General features: G+C 42.3%; 3 protein-coding genes across 4 annotated transcripts in view; 1 reads left to right on the plus strand and 2 right to left on the minus strand.

Moving 5' to 3' along the window:
- The window catches only part of LOC309693309 (hemicentin-2-like), a 1,543,010-nt gene that overhangs the window by 665,694 nt on the left and 851,171 nt on the right, over window positions 1-26,145 (plus strand). The window lies entirely within an intron of this gene.
- Window positions 3,750-26,145, minus strand: part of LOC309695816 (butyrophilin subfamily 1 member A1-like) — a 129,277-nt gene continuing 106,881 nt past the window's right edge. The window contains exons 1-3 of one of the 2 annotated variants that reach the window (XM_082516723.1): window positions 6,367-6,774; window positions 5,534-5,863; window positions 3,750-3,796 (exon numbers count right to left, since the gene is read on the minus strand). In XM_082516723.1, the coding sequence (XP_082372849.1) occupies window positions 3,765-3,796; window positions 5,534-5,863; window positions 6,367-6,547 (543 nt within the window). In that variant the 5' untranslated portion in view covers window positions 6,548-6,774 and the 3' untranslated portion in view covers window positions 3,750-3,764. Of the gene's footprint in view, window positions 3,797-5,533; window positions 5,864-6,366; window positions 6,775-26,145 lie in introns of those variants that run through there. The other variant, XM_082516724.1, reaches the window with a different exon arrangement.
- LOC309694027 (nuclear factor 7, brain-like) lies at window positions 22,409-24,528 on the minus strand. Its single transcript, XM_082513733.1, has 2 exons — window positions 24,348-24,528; window positions 22,409-24,246 (listed from the first exon to the last, which is right to left on the minus strand). Exon 2 carries the CDS (start codon window positions 24,227-24,229, stop codon window positions 22,841-22,843), a length of 1,389 nt encoding a protein of 462 aa, XP_082369859.1. The 5' UTR covers window positions 24,230-24,246; window positions 24,348-24,528; the 3' UTR covers window positions 22,409-22,840.

Consider the following 26,145-nt stretch of genomic DNA (forward strand, 5'->3'; position numbering starts at 1 on the left):
TGCACACCTTGTGCTTTTGGGCAATCCAGTGATGTTGCAGCTCTGAAATATGGCCAAACTGGTGGCATGTGGCATCTTGGCAGCTGCACGCTTGACTTTTCTCAGTTCATGTGCAGTTATTTTGCGCCTTGGTTTTTCCACACGCTTCTTGCGACCCTGTTGACTATTTTGAATGAAACGCTTGATTGTTCGATGATCACGCTTCAGAAGCTTTGCAATTTTGAGACTGCTGCATCCCTCTGCAAGATATCTCACTATTTTTGACTTTTCTGAGCCTGTCAAGTCCTTCTTTTGACCCATTTTGCCAAAGGAAAGGACGTTGCCTAATAATTATGCACACCTGATATAGGGTGTTGATGTCATTAGACCACACCCCTTCTCATTACAGAGATGCACATCACCTAATATGCTTAATTGGTAGTAGGCTTTGGAGCCTATACAGCTTGGAGTAAGACAACATGCATGAAGAGGATGATGTGGACAAAATACTCATTTGCCTAATACACTCAACAAAAATATAAACGCAACACTTTTGTTTTTGCTCCCATTCCCCATGGGATGGACGTAGAGACCTAAAATTCATCCCAGATACACAATATAACCATCCCTCCCAAACAGTGGTCACAAATCAGTCCAAATGTGTGGTAGTGGGCACATCTGCCATATTGAGATAATCCATCCCACCTCACAGGTGTGCCACATCAGGATGCTGATCTGACATCATGAGTAGTGCACAGGTGTACCTCAGACTGCCCACAACAAAAGGCCACCCTGGAATGTGCAGTTTTGTCTCACAGCAAAATGCCACAGATGCCACAAGCAATGAGGGAGCGTGCAATTGGCATGCTGACAGCAGGAATGTCAACCAGATCTGTCGCCCGTGCATTGAATGTTCATTTCTCAACCATAAGCCGTCTCCACAGGCGTTTCAGAGAATATGGCAGCACATCCAACCGGCCTCACAACCGCAGACCTCGTGTAACCACACCAGCCCAGGACCTCCACATCCAGCAGGTTCACCTCCAAGATCGTCTGAGACCAGCCACCCAGACAGCTGCTGGAACAATTGGTTTACACAACCAAACAATTTCTGCACAAACTGTCAGAAACCGTCTCAGGGACGCTCAACTGCATGCCCGTCGTCCTCATCGGGGTCTTGACCTGACTCCAGCTCGTCGCCGTAACAGACTTGTGTGGGCAAATGCTCACATTCGATGGCGTCTGGCACGTTGGAGAGGTGTGCGCTTCACGGATGAATCATGGTTCACATTGTTCAGGGCAGATGGCAGCCGAGAATGTCCCAGTTCTTGCATGGCCAGCATACTCACCGGACATGTCACCCATTGAGCATGTTCGGGATGTGCTTGACCGGCGTATACGACAGCGTGTACCAGTTCCCACGAATATCCAACAACCTCGCACAGCTATTGAAGTGGAGTGGACCAACATTCCACAGGCCACAATTGACAATCTGATAGACTCTGATAGATAGAGTGGGCACCAGGCAGGGATGCCCACTCTCCCCTTCACTTTTTGCAATTTTTATCGAACCTCTAGCAGCAGCATTTAGACAGGCTACAACAATTAAGGGCATAAAATGTAAGAACATAGAACATAAAATCAGTCTCTATGCGGATGATGTGTTGCTTTTTCTGCAAAACACACAAACCAACCTCTCTGAGGTAATTACTCTAATAAACTGGTTTTCAAGAGTTTCAGATTATTCAATTAACTGGCCAAAATCTACAGTTCTCCCCATTAACTGCTTCTTCCATAATTCTTCCTCTGCCCCACAGCAATCAGGAAATATTAAATATTTAGGTATTAATGTTTCTCCTAAGCTTTCAGACTTAACTAAATTAAATCACATCCCACTTCTAAAGAAAGTAGAAGGCGATCTGACTAGATGGAAATCTTTACCCATATCACTCATGGGAAGGGTCGCCACTATAAAAATGATGATCTTGCCAAAAATAAATTACTTATTTTTGATGATCCCTAACAAACCATCACAAGATTGGTTCAGATCTCTAGATTCATATATTTCCAATTTCCTTTGGAAAGATAAACCCCCGCGTATCAGCTTAAAAACGCTACAAAGAACCAAGGATAGAGGAGGATTAGATCTGCCTAATTTTCACCAATACTTCTTAGCCAACAGGCTTCAGTTCATCTCAGAATGGTCAAAACATACCTTCCTAGATGAGCCCTGGCTAGATGTTGAACAGGCACTATGCAAGGATCTAGAGATTTCAGACCTACCATTTATTAGCTCAAACATCAAAAGACATGAATGTTTTAAAAGTATCAACATCAGCTCCTCTCTGACAGCATGGTGGGAGTTTCTAAAAATAACGGAGTCTTCACTAATCCCATGCAAACGTACTCCTATCTGGAATAACCCTGACATATTACAAAACAATAATATGATTAACTTCCCAGAATGGAGTTGACCACAAACACCAAGAGGACGTTTCAAGAAGGCCACAGAGAGAAGAGTACAGAAGTGGAGCAGTTCAGTGATGTAGGTGGAGGCGTCACACCATCAGGCCATGAAAATATGAACCATGATTTGAACCTGAAACAGTGCAGAAGCTCTAACAGTGGAGAGATGTTTGGAGTTAAAGCTTTGGTCAGACCAGAGATCAGAGCATCAGTTCATCACACTGTCCTCACTGCTGTAATATTAATGCCACACTGTTGTTCTTTCATGCGCTGATGTGATGCACTCATGTTTACATGTTAGTGTTACTGACCATTAAGTTCTGTAGGAACCACACATTCACACACAGCATACACGGATAAATAAAAAACACCCGTTGATGTCTTTGGACTGTGGGAGGAAGTCAGAGACCCAGAATCCACTTCAGGAGATACATGTATGACCTTTGTTCCTCATGTGCTCCATGTGCTACTTTACTAATTCACAGTCTGTTTCTGTGGGCAACAGGATGACTTCACTGCTTCACTGCTGTCTCATTACAAATCCACACAAACATGATGTGTATATTTATACATTATGAGTGGCAAGTTTCCCTAAAATCACAATGTTTCTAACTTGAGCCAAACTGGTGGATCTGAAAATCCATCTAAACAAATGAGTCAAACTTCACCCAAAAGAGCATCAGTGTACAAAAGTTTGCATCATCTATACAACAGTATAAATGTGAAAATATGTTTCATATTTTTGAGTCTTATGGGTCTGTTTATGAAAAGTAATCAGGTCTCAACCCAGCAAAGTTGTTCAGGATGTTTTGCTGGTGTCAAAGGTCAAAGCAGTTTAAATCTGACCTGAACAGTGTGTCATGTTAAAGAAAAGTTGAAGAGGTTGTCAAACTTCTCAGTGCAGGATCAGAGAGAGACGTTAACAGTTTGTACAATCTGTTAAACTGGGTAAGATTGGTTTACAAACTAAAAACAATGTCAGCCAAAGAGATGATTTTTATACAAAGTGTTTTCCAGTGGACTGTACTTAAAGAAGAAAAAGTCACATGAAGCTAATAAACAATCACACCAACATAAAATAGTTAATTTGTCTAACCTGAAGCTCCAACACTCACTGACTCTGAGATCAGAAATTCATGTGTGTTTGTAACACAGTTTGACTTTGTGTCAGTAAATCTCATGAACAAGATGAATAAACTGTAGTTCAGAGTCACTGACAGCACAGACACACACTGTTGGTCCAAGTCTGAACATGATGATCATCAGAGTCGACTGCTGGATGTTCAGGAGAGTTTCTGTCTGTCCTCAGATCGTCCGACTCACAGTTCATCTCTGTCTCCTCCTGGCTGACCTGCAGGTGAGAAACAGCTGTGAGGTGTCCTCTTCTAGTTCAGGAGATTAGATGAAAAAATCATTCATAACATTTATAAAGTGAGAAAATGTTAATGTTGATTTTTCTGCTTTTTATTTAAAAACATGATCTGACCAAAACTGCAGTCTGGAATCTTGCTTTCACCATAAAAAAAATCATAATTTTTTTTCAAATACACAGGTCTAACAGCTGCTTCGGGGTCAGAGGTCATGTTGGGTTGATCCAGCTGTTCTTTATAATTTGACCTGTTTGGCTGCAGACTGTGAGAGCTCATTAAAACATGTCTGAGACTTTTGGAAGGTCAAATCCTCGAGTCTCTGAAAACGTGTTTGTTTATTATGAGGCTGAAACATCTGAACCTGTGATTCAGTGACAACAGCTCTGTCACACCAAACACTGTGTACACAGTTTACTACTTTTATATACGAAGCACTTCAAACAGTGCAATATATCAATACCATGCAATATATAATACTATATACCAAACATCATACTTACAGTTTGATATAATTGTTCAAAACAACCAAACATCTAAAAAAAACTGACTTTTTAGGTTTCTACACTGAATAAATATCCAAAAACATTTTGACTGGTTAAAATCACGTTTGCAGAAGATTTGGTGGTTTCCTGGTGTAGAGTTACTAGAGTTAGAATAGAGTTAATATTCCTTCTTTAATAATCCTTTGTTGTGCTCACTGCTTGTTTTATTCCTGTGTTTGATGATCAGAGTCTCTGTAAGTCATGAGTGTCAATGAACGATCAAATGAGAAACTCCAGGAAGTGCTGAGTGGACTGTGCCATGGGGGAAATATGATGTTGTTTATGTTTAATATTTATGCTGTTTAGCTTACATTTGAGTTATTCTGGATTTGATTAATTGACCTGTTAACATACACCAGGTCACCAGTGCATTACTTAAAGCTTTAGCAACATGCTAATTAAACATATGTTCAAGAAATAAAAAATATTAACTTCATCTGATCCAACATTCAGATTATTTTAAATGTGCGAGTCTGTAATCTCAGTGACTAACAGAGAACCTGAGTGTAAATGTGACCAGATGAAGTGTGAGGTTGTGAGAAAGTGTCTGACTGCATTCATAGATGTGTCCTTTCAGCTGCTCGCTCTGATCCAACATTTGGTCTCTAAGAAGAGGCTTCAGGGAGACGTTTGCTACGTTGGACTGTAGGACCATCAGAAATGTGTGCAGTAACAAAACAGGCAGCACTGAAAGCAGCTCTAAGTGTTTGTGTTGTTCAATGATTTGTGCACAACAACAACAATGGGACCTCTTTCATCCATCAGTCACCATGTGGACATTTTTCTGACACACTTTGAAGCTGATGGACGTTTTGTGTCTGCACTAAGTACGTTTTCACCAGCTATGGCACCGGCAGGATTCACTTTCACAGACTCACAACCACCAGCTCCACCCCTCCCCTCCCCCTCCAGATGTAGGCTTTAACATTGAGTTTCCCCACACATGTTTACAGACGAGTTAGAGAGCAAGAGAAGAAGAGACATAAATGTCTTTGTTTCTGCTCTAACCAAACAATGCTGCTCTACAACTCTATACTACCAGCCACAAAGACAACAGCTGGAGAAACATCTGTCTACCTCTGACATCCACCAGCTCATCCATACAACAAACACACATCAACAACCAGGAAGCAGCTTCACCTCTGATCACACACACACTCAACTCTACTCACTCACCTGTAACAATCAGGTTGAGGCTGCTGATGGACTTCCATGAGCGAGTTTCTTCCATGAAGAAACGGCACTCGTATGCTCCAGCATCATTAATCGTCACATCCTTCAGAATCAAAGACACGTCTCCATCCTTCATCTGTCTGTCCTGCAGATCCACCCGGTTCTTAAAAGATGGATGCTGGTGTGTTGAATCAGGGAGACCATCCTGGTACAAAAGCACATAATCATCTCCCAGGTCAAATCTCTCCCACTTTATTACTCTAATGTTGTTGTTTGGAGCTCGACATGTCAGAGTGACGTCCTGTCCAGACTCAGCTGTGATGGTTTTCTGCTCTGAAAGAGGAAACAACACTTTGACATTTGAGTTTTTAGTCATGTTGGATTTAATGAACCTCTGAACATCCACCAGGTCACCAGTGACCCACTGAGGGGGAATTTTAGCCTCATGCTAAACATGCAAAGTGTCAGAAACTACAAGATGTTAGCTTCCACAGAACAACAACATGTGCTGATAATAAGTGAACATAATGTGTGAGAGAAAGCAGCCTCTCATTATAAGACACTGTGAGTCTCTGCATGCTGCCTTTATGGAGCTACAGCTGTTTGTATACACTGAACAAGAAGCTTTGTAGCTGCATACTGACTCCTGACACTACAACACATCACACTGACACACACATTACACTTCTTTGTCTCTGTCACAGCTGGATTACAGATGTTAAGTGTCCACCCAGCCTGGTGTCTCCTTCACACACAGACAAACTGAATCCAGATGAAAATAATCCTCCTGTACTTCTTGTTATCTCAGAGAGAACCTCAGTTTAGTTCAATCTCACCTGCAGAGACGAAGACAAGGACAAACAGCAAAGTGCAGCAGAGCAGCGCAGTGCCAGCAGCCATCTCTGTGTCAGTATTTGTGCTGATCCGACTCTTAGTTTGTAATAAAGCTGAAAGTCTGCTTTGAAGAACAGATCTGACTTTCAGCAGCTCACTCTTACCCTGTAGTTTGTGGTTCATTTAAGAACCTTGGAAACCTTGGCTGTTTAGTTGAATCAACAGGTATTATCAGGCTGACGTCAGCATGATGTCATAAACACACGATAAAACATCAGAGTTTTAGTACAGCCTCTTGTTCTCTCCTGTAGTCTGAGTGTAGCCATTATAACAGTGAGACGGCACTGCCACCATGAGGTCAAACTGGAGCATTGCAGGTAATAATTCTCATCCTGAACACTGTTGGAACATCAGACGTCCTCACGCTTTGAACTCATTGTAATTCTAAATATTTCTAGTTTCACTTTGACCCCAACCCTAACCCTGAAATGGGCTGTACAGCTTTTATACTTTGACAATGACAAAATATTATTATCTTCTCCCAAATCCAACGTGGCAGTCTGCTGCGAATCCTCCCCGTCCACATCCGACCTCACCTGGTATCTGCTCCTCCTGGAATCAGAAACACATGGACACAAAAACACATCCTGCCTTGATTATCTAATGTTATCCTTCAGCTTATTCTAAGGCCCAGTTCAGGACGTCATGTTTGGACTTCCTGACCCAGAGACTTATAGAAAACAATTATCAGTGTATGTGTAAAAATCCTCTGCACTCTGCGTGTACCTGCAATATTTCAGATCCAGACAATATCGCTGAATGAATCTGTTAACTCTGAAAACACAGAGTCAACTCATTTATGAGCACATTTGCATTATGTATATATTCATTTAATAAAACAGCTTTATTTAATTTTTTTTTAGAAACAATTTATAATTTTGCCTTTCACACCTATTTTCCGTGTGAACAAAAGAACGTTCAGCTGTTATCAGGTTCCTCTCCTGTCTCGGTTGTGGAGTGTATGTAGACGACCCACGAACAGACATAGGCAGAGAGATGGAACTTGAAACCAAAAGCGAGCCTTTATTTGGCTGGTGACAGGAGAACTAAGAAACCTATGAACAACTATGACATACTGTGATAATATGAGGGCACTATGACACACACTATGACTCTGTGACTATGAGGACATGGGGGTGGGAACACAGACGAAGCAACAATGAACAAAGGGAGACAGAAGACTTACATACACATATGAGGTGATGGGGAAGTGGAGGCACCTGGGAAAAAAGCTGACACAAATGGACATAATGACATCACATGGGGAAGAGTAAAACTAAACACATTGGCTGTGTCCAAATCAATGACTGTAGAAAACATGGACGACGCGACAGCGCCTCCTCCCATTGTGCAAAAATGAAGCCAAACAACCTGCCTGCTGCACAGCTGGCTTATGGCACTAAGAGGCACATACCTCCCTCTAGTGGTCACATTAAGTTCAAACATGGAAAAAGTGTTGGCTACCTATAACATAGTCCTGGGATCACTTCCGGGCCATTCACACCCCCCCCCCCCCCCCCCCTCACACATTGACCCATGTGACCTCAGTAACTCAGTTGACAGCAGGGTGGGTCATCCACTCTCAGGACCTCCGCCAGCATCACAACCTCACTGGGAGTTAAACACCCGAGACTCTCCATCAGCTTTCAGAACTGAAGAGGTGAAGCACAGTTTGCTTGTTAACGTGTTGACGCCGTCCAGCCCCACGCACGGGGCGATCCGCTGTAGCTCGTTAACGGAGATTTGCCGTGTTGTGGCGTTAACGTCATTTCAACGAGATTAACGCTGACAGCACTAGTGAGAACACAACGAATATGACTGCACATTGACGCCGACATCATCCTAGTGCAAAGACAAGTGGAAGCAGACAAAAACAACAAGCACGCATGCTACAAACTTTACCCGAGTCATTTAGACAGCCGTTAGCACATGATTCTCCTTATGGGGACCTGATATGTTTAATATGCTGCTGAGAATATAGCCCAGAAGAAGCGTATAGTATAGCTTTTATTTTGGAAAGAGCCATTTCTCTGTAATAAACTCTCTTTTCCAAAGATGAGTGATTTCTTGATCAGATAGATTTATTTTATCCCTTTGTTGTTTCAGCAACATTAAATCTAAAAACTGCACGTTTGAGTTAAAATATATATTTATAATTTTAATAAATCACAAATTAAAAAGGCATGAACATTTTTTTGTATCGAAAAAATATCGAACCGTGACACCAAAGTATCGAACCGAACCGTGAATTTTGTGTATCGTTGCACCCCTAATATATATATATATTAGGGGTGCAACGATATTCGTATCGATATTGAACCGTTCGATACAGTGCTTTCGGTTCGGTACGCATATGTATCGAACAATACAACATTTGTAATTTATTTTATCAATTTTCCTTCTGACGATGCTGTCTGTGTTGAGCGCTCAGTGAATCTGTGTTCGACTACTCCGCCTAGGCTGCACTGTCGAGCGCAGATCCACTGAGCGCTCAACACAGACAGCATCGTCAGAAGGAAGAGCGCAGGGCAAGCTAGCGAGACAGAAGTTAAGCTCTACTTGCAACAGGCAAATTGAACCTCATTCAGATCTGGCGTTTGGAATTATTTTGGTTTTAATGTGACGTATGACCCTGAAGGTAAGCGAGTCATGGACTAAAGTAAAACAGTATGTTGGATGTTCCATGCAATGCTCAATTACATGGGTGGGAACTAGTGTGTTAGCGCAGTTAGCTCGTTAACGTGTTGGCCGTCTAGCCCCATGCACGGGGCGATCGGCGGTAGCTCGTTAACGGAGATTTGCCGTGTTGTGGCGTTAAGGTCATTTCAACGAGATTAACCTGAAAGCACTAGTGGGAACACAACGAATATGACTGCACATTTACGCCGACATCATCCTAGTGCAAAGACAAGTGGAAGCAGACAAAAAAAAGCAAGCATGCTACTAACTTTAGCCGAGTCATTTAGACAGCTGTTAGCACATGATTCTCCTTATGCTGCTGAGAATATAGCCCAGAAGAAGCGGATAGTATAGCTTTTATTTTGGAAAGAGCCATTTCTCTGTAATAAACTCTCTTTTCCAAAGATGAGTGATTCCTCAATCAGATACAGGGCTTGCAATATCGCTAGCCCGACGTCCCGGAGCTAGCGATTTTTTCAGTCGGGCTACCAAAATCTATCTCTGCCCTGCCCGTCGGGCTATTGTAGGAAAAATATATGTCAATGCTTTTGCATTCTTTCAGAAATGTAGCTGGGTAATTATGTCATTGGCATCGGTGAGCCACTGTCAATATGTGACATATTGAAGTCGCGTTTGAATTTGCGCTTGTTTTTTTGCTTTCACTTTGCAATCGTGTGAACTGTGTATAGAGAGCGACAGCACTGATCTGTGAGTGATGATAATTTGTGCACCAATTCCTCTGACATCGTCTTATTAATCGTTAGCTTACTATGCAAACATGACAAGTGAAATCTCCCGCAGCAAGCTTAAACATGTGAGAGGTTGATCGCGCAGAGAATCGCTGAGCTTATGTGAGTCCGTGTGTAAAAGCAGCAGGATTTATATTTCAGTTCTGCTGAGCCAAATAAGACAGGTCAGGGTGAAGAAGTGACAGCCAAAGAAAAGCTTACCACAAAACGGAGAAGTTATGACAAATCAGACTATAAGGCAAAAAGAAAGTGCAGCTTTATGGTTTCATGGACAAAAGAATTTCTGTGGCTGCAATATGACGAGCTAAATAACCAGGGCTGCACATAAGTGGTCCGCAGGTGCGCTTATAATTTTAATAAATGACAAATTAAAAATGCATGAACATTTTTTTGTATCGAAAAAATATCGAACCGTGACACCAAAGTATCGAACCGAACCGAACCGTGAATTTTGTGTATCGTTGCACCCCTAAAAAATTATATATATATATATATATATATATATATAATTTTTTTGGGGTGGTTTTGGTTGCATTTTTCAGGATTTATGTTCTAAAACATCTGCAGCTCCATGACACTGAAACAAACCAATTACCATGCAGTACAGCAATTTTACATTTTTTCACATTTAATAATCACTTTTTAGTTTAGAGTCCAGTGCGTATGATTAAAAAAAACTGCTGTTGTTTCAACTGGTCAGTTTCAGTCTTCTGACTCTCTACCTTTGCTTCATGCTCTAATGCAAGTGCAAAATGAACTGTGCAAGATCTTCTTCCTTCCGCCATCAATTTCTCTGGAAATTACAGCAATATTGTCATGTCACAAATTACCATTAAGCATAGTCTCACTACCCGACCCAACACTTTACCTTGGATCTTCTTTTCAGACGTAGTATGTGTGTCTGTGCAAACCTGAGCTTTTTATACCATGACAGAAAGAGGGGTGAATGAGTACTTACTTACTTAAGTACTTACTTAAGTACGGAGGCATAAAGGGGATGATATGATAGTTCTATAAATCTTCTAACATGGTGGAATCAACATGTTGTTTAGTTTATGTTCAAGGGCAGTGTGAGTACCAGTCAAATGTAGTGTGGACGGGGTTGTTGGAGTGCAGTCTGCTCGTGGTCTGATCTGTGGAAAAAGAACAAAGAAAACTGCAATGATCTCCATTCAGTCACTGAAAACATAACAGCATCTGTGTCATCTGCAAACGTCAATGATTTTTCTACCTGCAGACAGAAAAATAAATCACTGAGCCGACACAAAGTATAAATAAATGTAACTCTAGAAACATGGATGAAAACAAGAGAGGACAAAGCAGAAAGAAGAACAGAACACTGAATGTTGTTTAAGGTCAGACTCTGAGGTGAGGTTAAGGTTCTTCTCACCATTTTGGACTAAGTTTAAAGAAGTGACTATTTTACTGTGGACAGGCTCAATTCTCTAACAATATACTACACTCTGCTTTTTAACATGACCACAGAAAGAAAAGGCAAATAAAGGAAACATGTTAAAGCACACAATCTGATCTATTAACTAAAAAGAGAGAAATTATGTTCATGATAATTGGACTCAAATGCAGGACACATTGGTTTTACAGTATTTTTTTTATCAAGTTTAGCCAGAATGTGTAATGGGGAGGGCAAGGAGGTCTCTGAGTTTACAGAGGAGAGGACAGTCCAACAGGCACATGGGTGAAGATCCAAGCAGAGGGGAAGAAGCAAAGGTAAGACCAGAGGTAAGCATGAGGAGCATCAGCAGCAGGTAAATACAAAAAAACAGAGATTCAGAGGCCCGAGCAACTGCACCACTGAAACATTCAGTGAGGAAGTGATTGTCAGTGAATCACACCTGCAGTAATGTCACTGCGGCACATGTGTAAAGCTTAACTCATTTTAAATACTTTATATTGTGTTCAGTTTACAGTAATGCATCATTTTCTGTGAAAGAACCACGGATCTCTAAACAGCTTTCAATTAGCTCAGAAAAAAGGCGGATTTAAAAAGGAAAAATGCCACAGCTCAATTTACCCGTGGCATATTAAAGTGTTTGTGCTACTTTATGTAATTTTTATGTCATTCTTAGTAGGCAAGTTTTAATTATGCCAAATATTACTCTTTTTTTGCGCTTTGGTTATTATTATTTTTTGTAAAGATACAAATATTTGGGGGACCCATGAGACTCCACTCAAAAGCATCTTATTTTTCCTGCCCAGTTTAAAATCATTTGCTTGTCCTAGTGCCAAGTTTATATCCCATTATTTACATTTTTTGGTACTTCTCCCAATATAAAACGCACCTTTGGTTTCATAGACTGATCATCTCTGCAGTTTTATTCCAAGACTGCAGCACCCCTGTTAGCTTGTTGTTTAGTTTGTATTGGCTGTTGTTTGTGATATTTAATCAGTAGGAGTAATAAACTTTGTCTCTTCCTGATGTGTGTCTTTTATCCTGTCGCCATCTGCCCTCGTCTCTTTTCCGTCACCCCCAACCAGTCACAGCAGATGGCTGCCAAAACACCTATTGGATCAGTGCCTGTATAACCTACGATGGTGTAACAGCAGGCACGTGCAGGGGGGGGCTGGAGGGGCTTGAGCACCCGCCCCTTTCCTGATGGGTGCCCAGAGTGCCCTTTTGTTGAGGCAACTTTTAAAATTGTTTTGCGGAGTCTTGTCTGTGCCCCTCAACAATAATATTTAACTATTAATCATAGTTTTGCTAAATAAAAGGATCTGGCTTGCATCAGTCACATGATCACATTTAACCAATGATCGCCCTTGACGGCAGAACGCGCTGGTTACGAGCCGGGAACGAGCTCACAAAGAGCACGCGCATTTTTAGCGGTCCGGAGCTGTAGGAGAAACACAAGTTAACTCAGAGACACAGACTGATGCGACACAACCAGTAAGTAGGTGTACAGCGTACACTGTAGTGTGTAGCACACAGGAGTATCAGCTTATTACGTACACGTTGGTAAGTTGTCTTGTTGCAACTGACGAACTGAAACAAACGAGCGTGCTGTGTGTGCAACAGGGCGACAAACATTACCTGTCCTTTTATTAACTGCACAAGTAGTGCTGGTCATAGCTGCTGGCTACCTGTGTAAGGCTGTCATGTGTCTGTAGCTCTGTCACCGTTTTAGGGAACATATTTAGTTTTAAAGCAAGTTACATAGCTTTTCCTGCCTTTCTGGAGGGATTATATTCCACTAAAAAACGATCTAATATGCATGTCTACATAATTATGCATTATTATAATTATGATATATTAAAAAACACAAGCTGTATGTAACGTTGGACCCAAGAAATATAAGCTGGAGCGAATTTGACGACAGCCGAACTTTTATTTAATACTGTGCGTTTGTACAGGGACACAGACACTCCCGCTCTCTCTCTGCTGTCATGTCCGCCCTCCTCCTCCGACTGTCACTGCCAACATATAAAGAGACACAATCACTGTCAGATCCCAGCACACCTGTTCACCCCGCCCCTGCACCGCCCCGGGAGCTCACTGCGTCACCCCTCCTCTGCAGCTGGCCAGAGACCACACCCACGCCACACTGTATTTTAAAGAACATACATTAAGAAGCAGATTATATTAGATTTATATTTTAAATAAGACAAAATTTGGATTTTACAGCAGTAAAATGATTGTATCTCTACAGTTTAAACATGTAATAAGCTTTGCCCTGCACAGAGTGGATAGTGAAACAAATGGAATCATCATAAATACATTATTTCATATTTATTACTTCCCCCTCCTCATTGCTTTATTATTGTAGCTCTAGTAATAAATAATAATGTAAGGATTCTGGATCAGCACCGAGATGCCCAAAGTATATACAGTATTCTGAAGGTCTAAAATGTCACTGTGTGTGCGCATGTGTTTGTTTTATGTATATGGATTATTTTTAATTATTACTCATGATATGACATTGTCCAGACAGAATTTTATTGGAATTCCACGTGAAAGACCAACACAAAGTGGTGCACACGTGAGAAGTGGAACGAAAATCATACATGATTCCAAACATTTTTTACAAATAAATAACTGCAAAGTGGGGTGTGCATAATTATTCAGCCCCCTGAGTCAATACTTTGTAGAACCACCTTTTGCTGCAATTACAGCTGCCAGTCTTTTAGGGTCTGTCTCTACCAGCTTTGCACATCTACAGACTGAAATCTTTGCCCATTCTTCTTTGCAAAACAGCTCCGGCTCAGTCAGATTAGATGGACAGCGTTTGTGATCAGCAGTTTTCAGATCTTGCCACAGATTCTCGATTGGATTTAGATCTGGACTTTGACTGGGCCATTCTAACACATGGATATGTTTTGTTTTAAACCATTCCATTGTTGCCCTGGCTTTATGTTTAGGGTCGTTGTCCTGCTGGAAGGTGAACCTCCGCCCCAGTCTCAAGTCTTTTGCAGACTCCAAGAGGTTTTCTTCCAAGATTGCCCTGTATTTGGCTCCATCCATCTTCCCATCAACTCTGACCAGCTTCCTGTCCCTGCTGAAGAGAAGCACCCCCAGAGCATGATGCTGCCACACCATATTTGACAGTGGGGATGGTGTGTTCAGAGTGAGGTGCAGTGTTAGTTTTCCGCCACACATAGCGTTTTGCATTTTGGCCAAAAAGTTACATTTTGGTCTCATCTGACCAGAGCACCTTCTTCACATGTTTGCTGTGTCCCCCACATGTTTGCTGTGTCCCCTACATGTTTGCTGTGTCCCCCACATGTTTGCTGTGTCCCCCACATGTTTGCTGTGTCCCCCACATGTTTGCTGTGTCCCCCACATGGCTTGTAGCAAACTGCAAACGGGACTTCTTATGGTTTGCTGTTAACAATGGCTTTCTTCTTGCCACTCTTCCATAAAGGCCAACTTTGTGCAGTGCACGACTAATAGTTGTCCTATGGACAGATTCCCCCACCTGAGCTGTAGATCTCTGCAGCTCGTCCAGTCACCATGGGCCTCTTGGCTGCATTTCTGATCAGCGCTCTCCTTGTTCGGCCTGTGAGTTTAGGTGGACGGCCTTGTCTTGGTAGGTTTACAGTTGTGCCGTACTCCTTCCATTTCTGAATGATGACTTGAACAGTGCTCCGTGGGATGTTCAAGGCTTGGGAAATCTTTTTGTAGCTTACGCCTGCTTTAAATTTCTCAATAACTTTATCCCTGACCTGTCTGGTGTGTTCTTTGGACTTCATGGTGTTGTTGCTCCCAATATTCTCTTAGACAACCTCTGAGGCCGTCACAGAGCAGCTGTATTTGTACTGACATTAGATTATACACAGGTGCACTCTATTTAGTCATTAGCACTCATCAGGCAACGTCTATGGGCAACTGACTGCACTCAGACCAAAGGGGGCTGAATAATTACGCACACCCCACTTTGCAGTTATTTGTAAAAAATGTTTGGAATCATGTATGATTTCCGTTCCACTTCTCACGTGGTCACCACTTTGTGTTGGTCTTTCACGTGGAATTCCAATAAAATTGATTCATGTTTGTGGCTGTAATGTGACAAAATGTGGAAAAATTCAAGGGGCCCGAATACTTTTGCTGTATTTAGCAACCAAGACTCTTCAGCATGCTCTTGTATTGCTTATAAGATTGTTCACTGCATCTGGAGGAGTGCTTGGAGTGGAAGGGTCAGAGATTAATTCATTCTCTGAAAAGCATTGAACACTAGCTTTCTCACCTAAGTGGTCAGAGAAGAAAGAAACAAAAAAGGACAGCTGTGGTTTTATTGAACTGGAGTGGGAAGGGTGGTCAACCAAGTGTCATGTTACACATGAAGAGTAGAAGTTCATCTTCAAGTTATACCATGTCAGTGACCTTCATGGTTCCTACATTCACATTGGATTTTCTAAAACAACACGTGCTGATTAATTTTATGAACGGCTGATAATCATTGACATTCACTTGTTTATCTCTTTGTAGTCTTGTACCTTGTAAAAGTTGTAAAGATTACTTTATGCATTTTGTCGCTTAGAGTATTTTTGCTCTGAGTTATTAGAGGAATTCCATAATCAAAGGCAATTACTTCCTCAGTGCCAAAAACTTCCAGATATGTTCTTTCACAGCTGCTTAAACATCTGTATCTGAGCACACATTTTGATATTTGTCCTCTAAGCTCTGGTCAGTTGGTGGAAACACACATGCTCATGTTTTACTATCAGTTGACAATCATTGATACTCACTTGTTCTTCTCCTTGTACTGCATCTGAAGTCATAAAGATTACATTAGTCACTGATTCACTAGAATTACTTATGCCCTCAGTTATCATACTGAGGGATAAGGTTGAATCTAATGCTACAGTGACCTCCCCTCTGTACTGTGTAATATAAAAGTCAGTCAGGTTTGCAGATGACACACAGATACTGTTGAGTTTTCACTGACAGAATGGAGATCACGCTGAAGTTCCCGCTGTTGCTTCTGGTCTGCTCTGTTTCCACAAATCAGACAGAGGCAGATAATGAAATTCTTGACCAGCAGATTTCAAACCAACAACCCTGTCCACAGGAAGTCCATGCTGTGCTCAGAGAGCTGACTGCCTCAGTGGCTGAACAGAAAGTGGAAATCAGGACCTTAAAACAAGAGAATAAAGGTAGAGTATGATGTCAGGTAGTGAGAAAAATGACAGCATGAGGAAACCTTCATATGAGCCCCTGTTACAGAGATATCAATGTCACTTCATGAATCTATCACTAACGTTTCTCATTAATTTTTTTATTTTTATTATTTATTCATTATTTATTCAATAATCTAACCTACTAAAAATGAAAAGATTCAAATGATGCAGATAAATAAAATTCATATTGACTTATTTATGTTCTTTTCTGTCAGACCATGTCGCAAAACTGAAAGACCTGGAAATGCAGAACGTTGAACTTCAGAGACAGAGGTCTGAAATTGACAAACTTAAACAGCAACAAATAATAAATAAATAAATAAACTTTATTTATAAAGCACACTAAAAAAACAAGGGTATACCAAGGTGCTTGACAAAAATAAAATAGGAAAAGGGAGATGGGAGGGAAAAGAGAAAGGACCTGGCACGTATCAATTATAAAAACCATCATAAGATATAAAAGTAGTTCACAAGCATAAAAAATGTACCAGCGCACACAAGTGTTAACTGGGTGGAAAGGCAAGATTAAAGAAATAAGTCTTAAGCCGTGATTTAAACAGTGGCATAGAGTCAGACGCCCGGATAGCGACAGGAAGGTTGTTCCATAAGACCGGGGCAGCTACAGCAAACGCGCGGTCACTGCGAGACTTCAGCCGAGAACGAGGTTGCTCCAGAAGAATTTGGGTAGCAGAGCTAAGTGCTCTGACAGGAGTGTGTAACCTGAGAAGCTCATTGAGGTAGCTCGGCGCAAAGTTATTAATGGTTTTGTAGGTGAAAAGTAATATTTTAAATTGAATACGGTATTTAATTGGAAGCCAGTGCAAGCCAGCAAGAACAGGAGTGATGGAAGAAAACTTCCTGCTTCCTGTCAAAAGGCGTGCCGCCGCATTCTGGACAGTCTGCAATCTAACGAGAAGGGTGGAGGAAAGGCCAATGTAAAGAGAGTTGCAGTTCATATCCAGAATCGGATTCTTTTGGTTATTACCCAAAGCTCGTGACCATAGGTGAAGGTGGGGACAAACTGATAGGAAAGAGCTCCTGCCAGCCACACAGCCACCTGCGACAATCACAGACATTTATCTACCGGCTTGACTGGCGGCTGCAAAACATTGCAAGATAATCTTGGTCAGGTATTCTTCCAGTCCACAACTTTACCACGAGTGTTGTTATATCAATTTAATTGTCCCACAAGGGGAAACTTGGGTGTAACAGCAGCAAGAAAACACATATACAAACAAACAGTACACAAGACACAGAACAGAAACATACACAATTCTTACATATTTACATGAAGGACAATGGTTACCAAAAACTGAGTACCATACTGTTGTTAAATTAAATACAATTAAATACAGATAAGAGGCAACCCTGGTTGTAGTGTGAATCGGTTGATAAAACAGTGCACGATACAGCGCTGATGTAAACATCTGTGTTTGTTGGGAGCAGTTCAGATTGTACAGTCTGACAGCTGCAGGGAGGAAGGACCTGCGGAAACGCTCCTTCATGCATCGAGGATGCAGCAGTCTGTCACTGAAGCAGCTCTGCAGTTCAGCAACATCTACATGCATGGGGCGGGAGATAAACTGCTGCTCCAACATACCACACTGTAAAAAATGACAGATGCCACCACAGAGTCATAGAAGGTCTTTAAAAGCGCTCCCTGGACTCCAAATGACCTCAGCCGCCTCAGCAGGTAGAGTCTGCTCTGACCCTTCCTGTAAAGAGCATCAACCCTGTACTTATACTTTTGTGTTGCTCTCTCATCACATCTTCATTATTCTCATCACTGCTTAAAACAACACACATCTTTTTTTAACTGTCCTTTCTCCAAAACAGAAAGTGGCATTACAGTTGTTTCAGGCTGAGAGACACAAAACGCTCTTCGTATTATCATTCATATATCATCCACACAACTATTTTATTTCTTTTTGTCCACTGGGCAGGTGACCTGCAGAATCATGTCTGCCCCAGCTGGATACCTTTTCACACACACCGTGACGTCAGACACACTCACAGTCACTTCATTCGTCAGACTTCTTTTAAGTTTGCAGCAGGCAACGCGACTGAGTATTGTGTCAAGATAAGTAGGAAGACCACGCTATAATGGACAGTTGAAGGAAAAGGTCAAATTTACAGGGAATCTTTTTGTTTTGTTTTTGGACAGAAAGATGAGAGTTTGATGTGTACATGGCTGTGAACAAAAATATAAATGTGGTGGATCATAAATTTGATTAGTTTTGAAGTTGTACATCTCTGTTCCTTACATTTCATGTCATGCCCTTATTAATGTTTTATTTGTTGCTTTGACTGTTTTCGAATAGAATATGCAGTGGGAATATAGAGGGAGATAAGTAGTGAAAGTTTTGCCTGGGTTGATTGTGCGTCGATCCATTGTTAATGCCTCAGGGCTCCAGTAGGTGGGTTCGCGCGCTTCCTCCTTCACTCAATACAGACGAGTGAGAGTGAGAGCTGCGTGTCTGTGCCGCTCTTTCACCTCTCCTCACTATTTCCCCTGTTTAAGGGCACAACATAAACACTGAGGCTTCAAAATGCAGCATCTACAACACTGTCACTCTGCCTCCACCATGGAGACCGTCTCCATGGTGATGAGTACAACTGGCAGCTGAAACTGTTGTGAACTTCTCCATGAGTCATATTTCCTGTTTCAGAGCTGCTGATTGGCTCTTTGGGCCCTTTACCTTCAGGAGGTCATGGACGAAGCACTGAAGTCGTTTATCACGTAAAAAATATTTTTAGTTTATAATAATTTGATAAATAATAAAATATTAATAAAAACTGGAGGTTTTTTTAGAACTTAGATTTTAAGCTATTTATGCCTTTTTTGCTGCTCTTTTTTAAACTTATTCCCTTTAAACTGTATTTATTCTTTTTAAAATATATTGGTTATTGCACTGTAGAGGCTGCTGAGGAACAGTATTTCGTTTCAGGCTGTGTAACACGAAATGACAATAACCAATAAAGTCTTGAGAGCTGCCATCATTGTTCCAGCAGGAGGCAGTAAAACACCAAACTGCACCTGTTGTGCTGAAAAGGTGTGAGCATGTGCAGTAACCCAGTAAGTTACCTGAATATCTCTCTCTCTCTCTCTCACACACACACACACACACACACACACACACACACACACACACACACACACACACACACACAGTACTGATACTAATGACTCGCTCTCAGATCTATTTGGGTTTAATGTCAGGGTATATTTGTGGATGAAAGTTTTGTAGGACACATGATGTGGACAGTCTGGTAATCCCAGAATATTTTAATGTAAGAAAACTCCAGACAGCTCTGGAGAAAGTTTCAGAGTAAAAGCCCTGGAGTGTTTTACATGTTATTCTGTTGGATTCAATCTGACGGAGCTGATTCATAAACACTTCACTGCCAGGTATCAGGTGACCTGCAGAGACTGATCCTACAAACACTCAGAAACAGAGTAAACCAAACTGCACCACAGTGATCAGACGAAACCTTCCTGACATGAACACAGCTCCTCAGTAAAAACTGTGAACCAGCAGAGAGACTACACCCAGCACCATACACCACCTCTCTGACACAGTACACCCTCGGGCAGGTGGTTCCCCCATAAACAGTGTGAGAAGCTCTGATTATTTACTATGTTCAAACAAACTGAGTGTCCACAAACGTCTGAGCTCACAGTGAGAGCTGCTGGCACAGTTTGGAGGTGTTCTGCCCCCTGCTGGACACACAGAGCTACAACATGAGGATCAGAGGAGGCTGGTGCTGCTTCACCTTTAGACACAAGAAGGAGGTCAAAAAATGTAAAAACAGAGATTGTTTTTAAACCTGTAAAGGGGGAAATCCTGACGAACCAATCCACAGCCAGAAAAGAAGTCTAACTCTGTGCTGCTCCAATCAGGAATCAGCTCTGTTACTGTGTGAGTGTGTAAAGTCACAGAGTAGCTGGTTTCAAATGTATCTATAAAGTTTATTCACGTTTTATTTAGGCTTCAAAAAACAGTCCAAGTTTATTTCTTTGGACTTTGTTCACTTAGCGCCACCTGGAGGACAGTCAGCTCCCTGCAGCAGCTCTGGAGGACTGTTAACTGATGAAGAGCTCGGACTGCACAGCCTGCTTCATCACCGACTTCTTTAAATAAACATGACCACGATCAGTCGCAGCACCTCAGACAAACGTTTGTTACACAGCAGCCGCCTTCACACCGACTGAGCTCCATCACAGCTTCAGAGCTCAGCTTACTAAAGTCCAAAGTTTATTTCCTCTCAGGTTTCTTACTTTCAGTAAAGTTTCACTGTTAGAGCCCTGACCAGCATCCTGCAGCATCTGGAGCAGCTGTGTGGTGCTGTCATGGCAATAAGGATCCAAATCTGTGGGGATGTTTCCAGCAGGGGTTATAACCTGCAGTCAGCAAGGTGTGCCTAATAAAGTGGCCGTGTTTATATCCCAGTGCAGCAGCATCAGAAAACGGTGGTTTACATCTCTGTTACAGGAAACCTGAAGAGTTAAAACACCAGAGAAGAAAATCTAAACGTTACACAAAGAACATAAAAGAAGTAAACTTCATAAAAACTTCACAAATGATGCTTTAAATGAAAAATAAATCCCTGTAAATGATTCAACAGGTCACATGTTAGAACCACCTTAACTAAACTCTGTAGCCGCTCACTGTGGTTTGTCCCAGCAGCTCTTAGGAAACAAACTGCTAACTTCAGTGTCAGCACACACTGTTAGTAAACTATGCAACACTGAATTCAGGTTTCAGTTGTGTTAAGTTGTGAAGTTGTGATGAAAGTCTTCTTACTGACACAGGTAGGATGGTCAGGCGTCCTCTGTTCCTTCACCGTTCATGAACTGTCACTTATAAAATGCTGCCAAACATCAACTACACTCAATAACTAAACGTGTGCAGGTTAAAGTGATGGACGCCCAGATCTGCACTCCAAATACAAACAGACTAAAGGTGTTTCCTCCAGAAACAAAGACAATATTTACAAAGGTCTCACAGGTAAATTGTGAGCGATCACAGCAGCATCTCATCCTGACTAACAGCTTTTAGATGCAGGGAGAGCGTCGTGGTTCAGAGGTGGTTCAGCAGATGATGAAGGCCTTTCTGTTGCATTGTGTAGTGCTGTGGAGGCCATGATGGTCGACTGGGTCTGCTTCTACTGAACTCACAAACACTTCTGAGGTATTTACACCTGAAGCCTCATTGAATGTGAGTCAGAAACAAACGGCTCAGCTGTGATTAATGGATGTTTCCCTGCATTTCTATTTTCACACAGTTTATTTCTTACAGCAGGAAAACTGAACAGAATGTATGTAAGAGGTCAGAGTGAGGATGACGTCACTTAATACAGGAAATACATGTTTGTCTGTTTTGATGATGAAGGACTTCTTCAGCTCTGTAAACAGCTACACTTGAGAGGACAGAGGTGATTTCATGGATCAATAACAATGTGTTTATCAGCTTTCATCATCGCAGTGCAGACATGACGTCAGATCTATCAGAGTGAAGGCCGTCTCTCTGATGACGTCACAGAGCAGAGTCCTTCTGTCCAATAAAGGATCTCAGATCAGCTGCTGCCATCTTGTGGCCACAGTTGGTTACTGTCTCTGAAAGTTGTCTCATGTTTCCTGTTGTCCTGCTAACAAAGGCTGGAGCTCATCATGCTGAGAGGGCAGCAGCATTTTGTGGCTCTTCACACATGTTCATTATATTCTGATGATCCTGGATGGAGACAAACTACAGATAAGTGTGTTCAGCCCAACTAGTTTATCTCATTACAGCAGTTTGATGTTTCCCTTTGAATCCCCCTGAAGATCCTGACAGTGAAGCACGTACATAATACTCCAGCCTTTCAACTCTGAGCTTATTTAGTTCTATTAATACACTGAAATCTCATTTGTGTCATGAAGAAAGTCTTTAATCAAACAGAATTCAAAGATCAGAAACATTTCATATATGGAGTTAAACATGAATCATTGTTTCAACAACATATTTATTGTTGTCATAAACAGACAAGAAGACAACAACAAACTGCTCCTCCCATTCAACACATGTCAGTCCATATCCCAGCAAACTAAATCATCTCCATTTACACATCAAATAGAAACATGAATCACTTGTAATGATTAGAAACTTGATAGAACTTCAAATCTAGTTTGGGGAGTCATTCAGTGAGAAACAGTGAAATGATTTTCCATGTGAAAAGGTGGACAGCAGAAACAGAAAGAAAGAGTGAAACTAAAAGAGAAACAAAGAGCTTTGGAACAACGAGGCAGCAGGAGGACAGCTGCAGTTTAACAGCTTCAACTCACTGACAGGAAACAACATTAGAAACATCATCATCCTCAACTCATCTGCTGCACTGACACTGACACCTTCAACGGACACACCTTCACTTTACCACCAGTGCTAATGTATGGAAACATCCTGTGAGTGAAAGTGTGTGTGAAGGTGTGTATGTGTGTGTTAGTATCAGGATCAGAGAACGACAGCTTTCCTCTGTTCCAGTCCAGATTCACTCTGATCCTCTGGAACTTCTTCTGGACTGAGAGATCAGTGACAGGAGCTGATGGTGAGTGTGCTGAGTATTTACCTTCATAGAACCATATTATCCATAATCCAGACTCTATGTCTCCCTTCCTCTGCACAGACTCTGCTAACACACCCAGTTCCCACACTGTACTGTCTCCAACATCAACATCCCAGCTGTGAGTCCCTGAGTTAAAGCCCTCAGAGCCCAGGACAGACCAGCAAAAATCAAACCTCTCTTGATTATCAGGAAGCTGCTGCTTCTCTCCTCCTCGTCTCACACTGGTCAGATCTTCAGACAGGATGAGTTCTGGATGAGCAGTGTTTGGGTCCAGGATGAGAGGAGTGTAGGAGACCATGTCCTTCATGTTGTTCCAGATGTTGAAGGTCAGGTTGCCCAGGTGTTTGGCCTGGTCTATCAGAGCTCCTGAGGGCAGCTGTGGATCATCCAGCAGGGGGCAGCGCTGGACTCTTTCCACTGCAGCCTTGTAGTTGTGCAGGAATGAGACGTCTTCAGCTCTCAGCTCCTCCTCTGTGGCTCTGACTGTGTCTGAAAGAGCTGCTATCTCTCTGCTCAGAGCCTCCATCTTCTCCTTCATCATCCCACTCTTCTGCTCCTCTTCCTCCCTCAGTGCAGCCAGCCTGGCCTCCTCTTCCTCTGCTAGAAACTGGTGAAGCTTCTTAAACTGCTCCTTAATCTGCCTCTCTGTGTGTCGGGCCTGGACCTTAATGTGTTCTGCTGTTTGATCAAACTTCACTTGAACTTCTTCACAAACCTTTAACTTCTTCTTTAAGGGCTCCAGAGTTTCCTGAAGTTCCTTCTTGTGTTGTTGTGCAGCTTCATCGATGGGTCTGAATCTGTGATTGGTGTGTTTTTCTGAGTCTCTGCAGATGTGACACACTGGCTGCTGATGGTCCAGACAGAAGAGTTTGAGTTTCTCAGAGTGCAGACTGCAGAGATCCTCTGAAGCTCTCTGATCTCTCTCCTGTAAGAACGACTCACACAGGTTCTTTAAAGCCAGATTTAAAGGTGGATCCTTTGAAGATCTTCTCTTACAAACTGGACACTCGTGTGTTGGTCTCTCTCTCCACCATCTCTTCAGACAGTCTTTACAGAAGCTGTGGCTACATGACAGAAGAACAGGATCTCTGAAGACCTCCTGACAGACCGGACAGCAGAGATCCTCCTCTGAGCTGGAAGCCATTGAGTCTGTGAGTGAAGCTGAAAACAGCAGACAGGAAGTACAGTCAGTCCTGGCTCCCCTCCCTCCTCTACCACCTTCACTGAAACTTGCTTTGAGTCGTGTTTTTGCTCAAACTCACATTCAGTGTGTGGAGCGTCAGCAGCTTGAAGCAGCAGTGTTGGAGTTTTCCACTTTTCTCTCCTGTAGCTGGACTCACTCAGAGGAAGCTGCTAGTTTGGTCTGAGCTCAGTCTGATCGTCTGTGCGTCTCTCTTTACTGAGGACGAAGAACTTCCTGTTTCCTGGTTTGTCACATTTGAGTGACGTGAGGGGAGGAGACAAATGTTGCTGTTTGACTTTTAACTAAGGTGTGTTTCAATCCTGCCTGCAGCTCAAAAGCTGTAAAACAGGTTTTGTGTCTTTTCACCTCCACAGGTCACAACATGAAACCTGTTGTGAAGTTTATAAAATAAAGTGTCACTCGGTGGTGCAGCTGTTTGTCAGCTTCTATTTTAGACTTTGTTCTGGTTCTTGTTCAGGTTCCCAGCAGTGGGAGTGTAATGCAGTCACATACACACAGGTGGTGTTAAGGTGGATTCACTTAGTTACAGACAGTGGTGTTATTTCCTGTAACTAAGGGTGTGTTTCACTCCAAAGTTCAGACATTAACCTGCCAGAAGTTGTAAAAGTTACTGATAAAGAGCTTTTATCTCAGAAAGCAGAAAGAAAAGAAATAAGTGTAAAGAGTGCAGCAAAATGTTTTAGTGTGAGCTGGTTCATCTGATCTGGTTGTGTAAAAGTCACTGCATGACACTGAGTTTTACTTCTGTCACGATTAGTGGAGCGGACTCAGGCGCAGACCACAAGTTTCTTCAAATCAAAAGTGAATTTATTTACAGTGTTCTCCACGGTGACACACACACACACACACACCGGTGTCTGGGAAAAAGGGCTCCAGGGTCCGGGAGTGAAAGGGGCAGGAGTCCAGGGAGGGGAGATTTCCATACAGCCCTCGCAACCACACACAGCTCCTCTTCTTTCCTCCATCACTCTTGCTCACACTCAGTCACCGTGCACAGGGAAAACAGGTCCAGGGGAAATCTATACACAGACAGAGAGACAGTTAGTCTCCTGGTTCAGACGTACTCACGAACAAACTTTGCAGAGTGCAGGACGACTGACGCTGATGGCTCAACGATCCAGCGACGAGTAGAGCAGACTCGCCATCTTAAGTAGGACTCCAATTCTCATAATCAGCGGCAGGTGTGCTGATCATCTCCAGGTGCGTGGGCCAGGAGCAGGAGCCCATACTGAGCTCCGCCCCGGCAGGAGAAAGAGAGAGTGGGAGAGGACGAGAGAGAAAGGGAGAGCAGAGGCGAGAGAGGAGAATAAACAAAACAAAGCGCCTGACTGCTGTCAGCTGGCGAGGTGCGGGGACCATGACAACTTCTGTGTTACTGACACTCATCTCTGACTCAGAGAAACGATTTCTCCCCTGTGATCTTCACACAGTGGTGAGTTACATGTGTGTGGAATTTTTCACGTTTTATAGAATTAAATTTCCTCTTACTTTCTTTTTTGTTAACCTGAGTCACTGATCATTTGCAGTATTACAGAGTCTGGCAGTCTTTGCATGATGTCCACGTCACTGTAAGTTTCTAGCTGACTCTCAGGTGTGACAGGTGTGCCAGCAGGAAAGAGTAATAATAACCTGCATCCTGAGGTTTGTCATGCAGGATTAAAGGAGCCAGGCTTTGTTCACACAGCTAGGATTGTATTTTACACTGACCCTGGGTCAGTATAAGTATCATACAGTTTAAACGAAGCACTGAAACTTGCACATATTTATTACAGATGCACTAAAGAAAAACGGGATATTTACAGTCAATCTGTGGCTGCGATTAAACACTTTACTGGAAACTTTATTAACCAGTAACT

This window comes from Aulonocara stuartgranti (assembly GCF_965226115.1).
Source record: "Aulonocara stuartgranti genome assembly, chromosome: 3".
NCBI classification, from domain to species: Eukaryota; Metazoa; Chordata; class Actinopteri; order Cichliformes; family Cichlidae; genus Aulonocara; species Aulonocara stuartgranti.

Coding starts and splice junctions, on each gene's coding strand:
- LOC309694027 (XM_082513733.1), bottom strand. CDS start 24,229: ATGGCTTCCAGCTCAGAGGAGGATCTCTGCTGTCCGGTCTGTCAGGAG.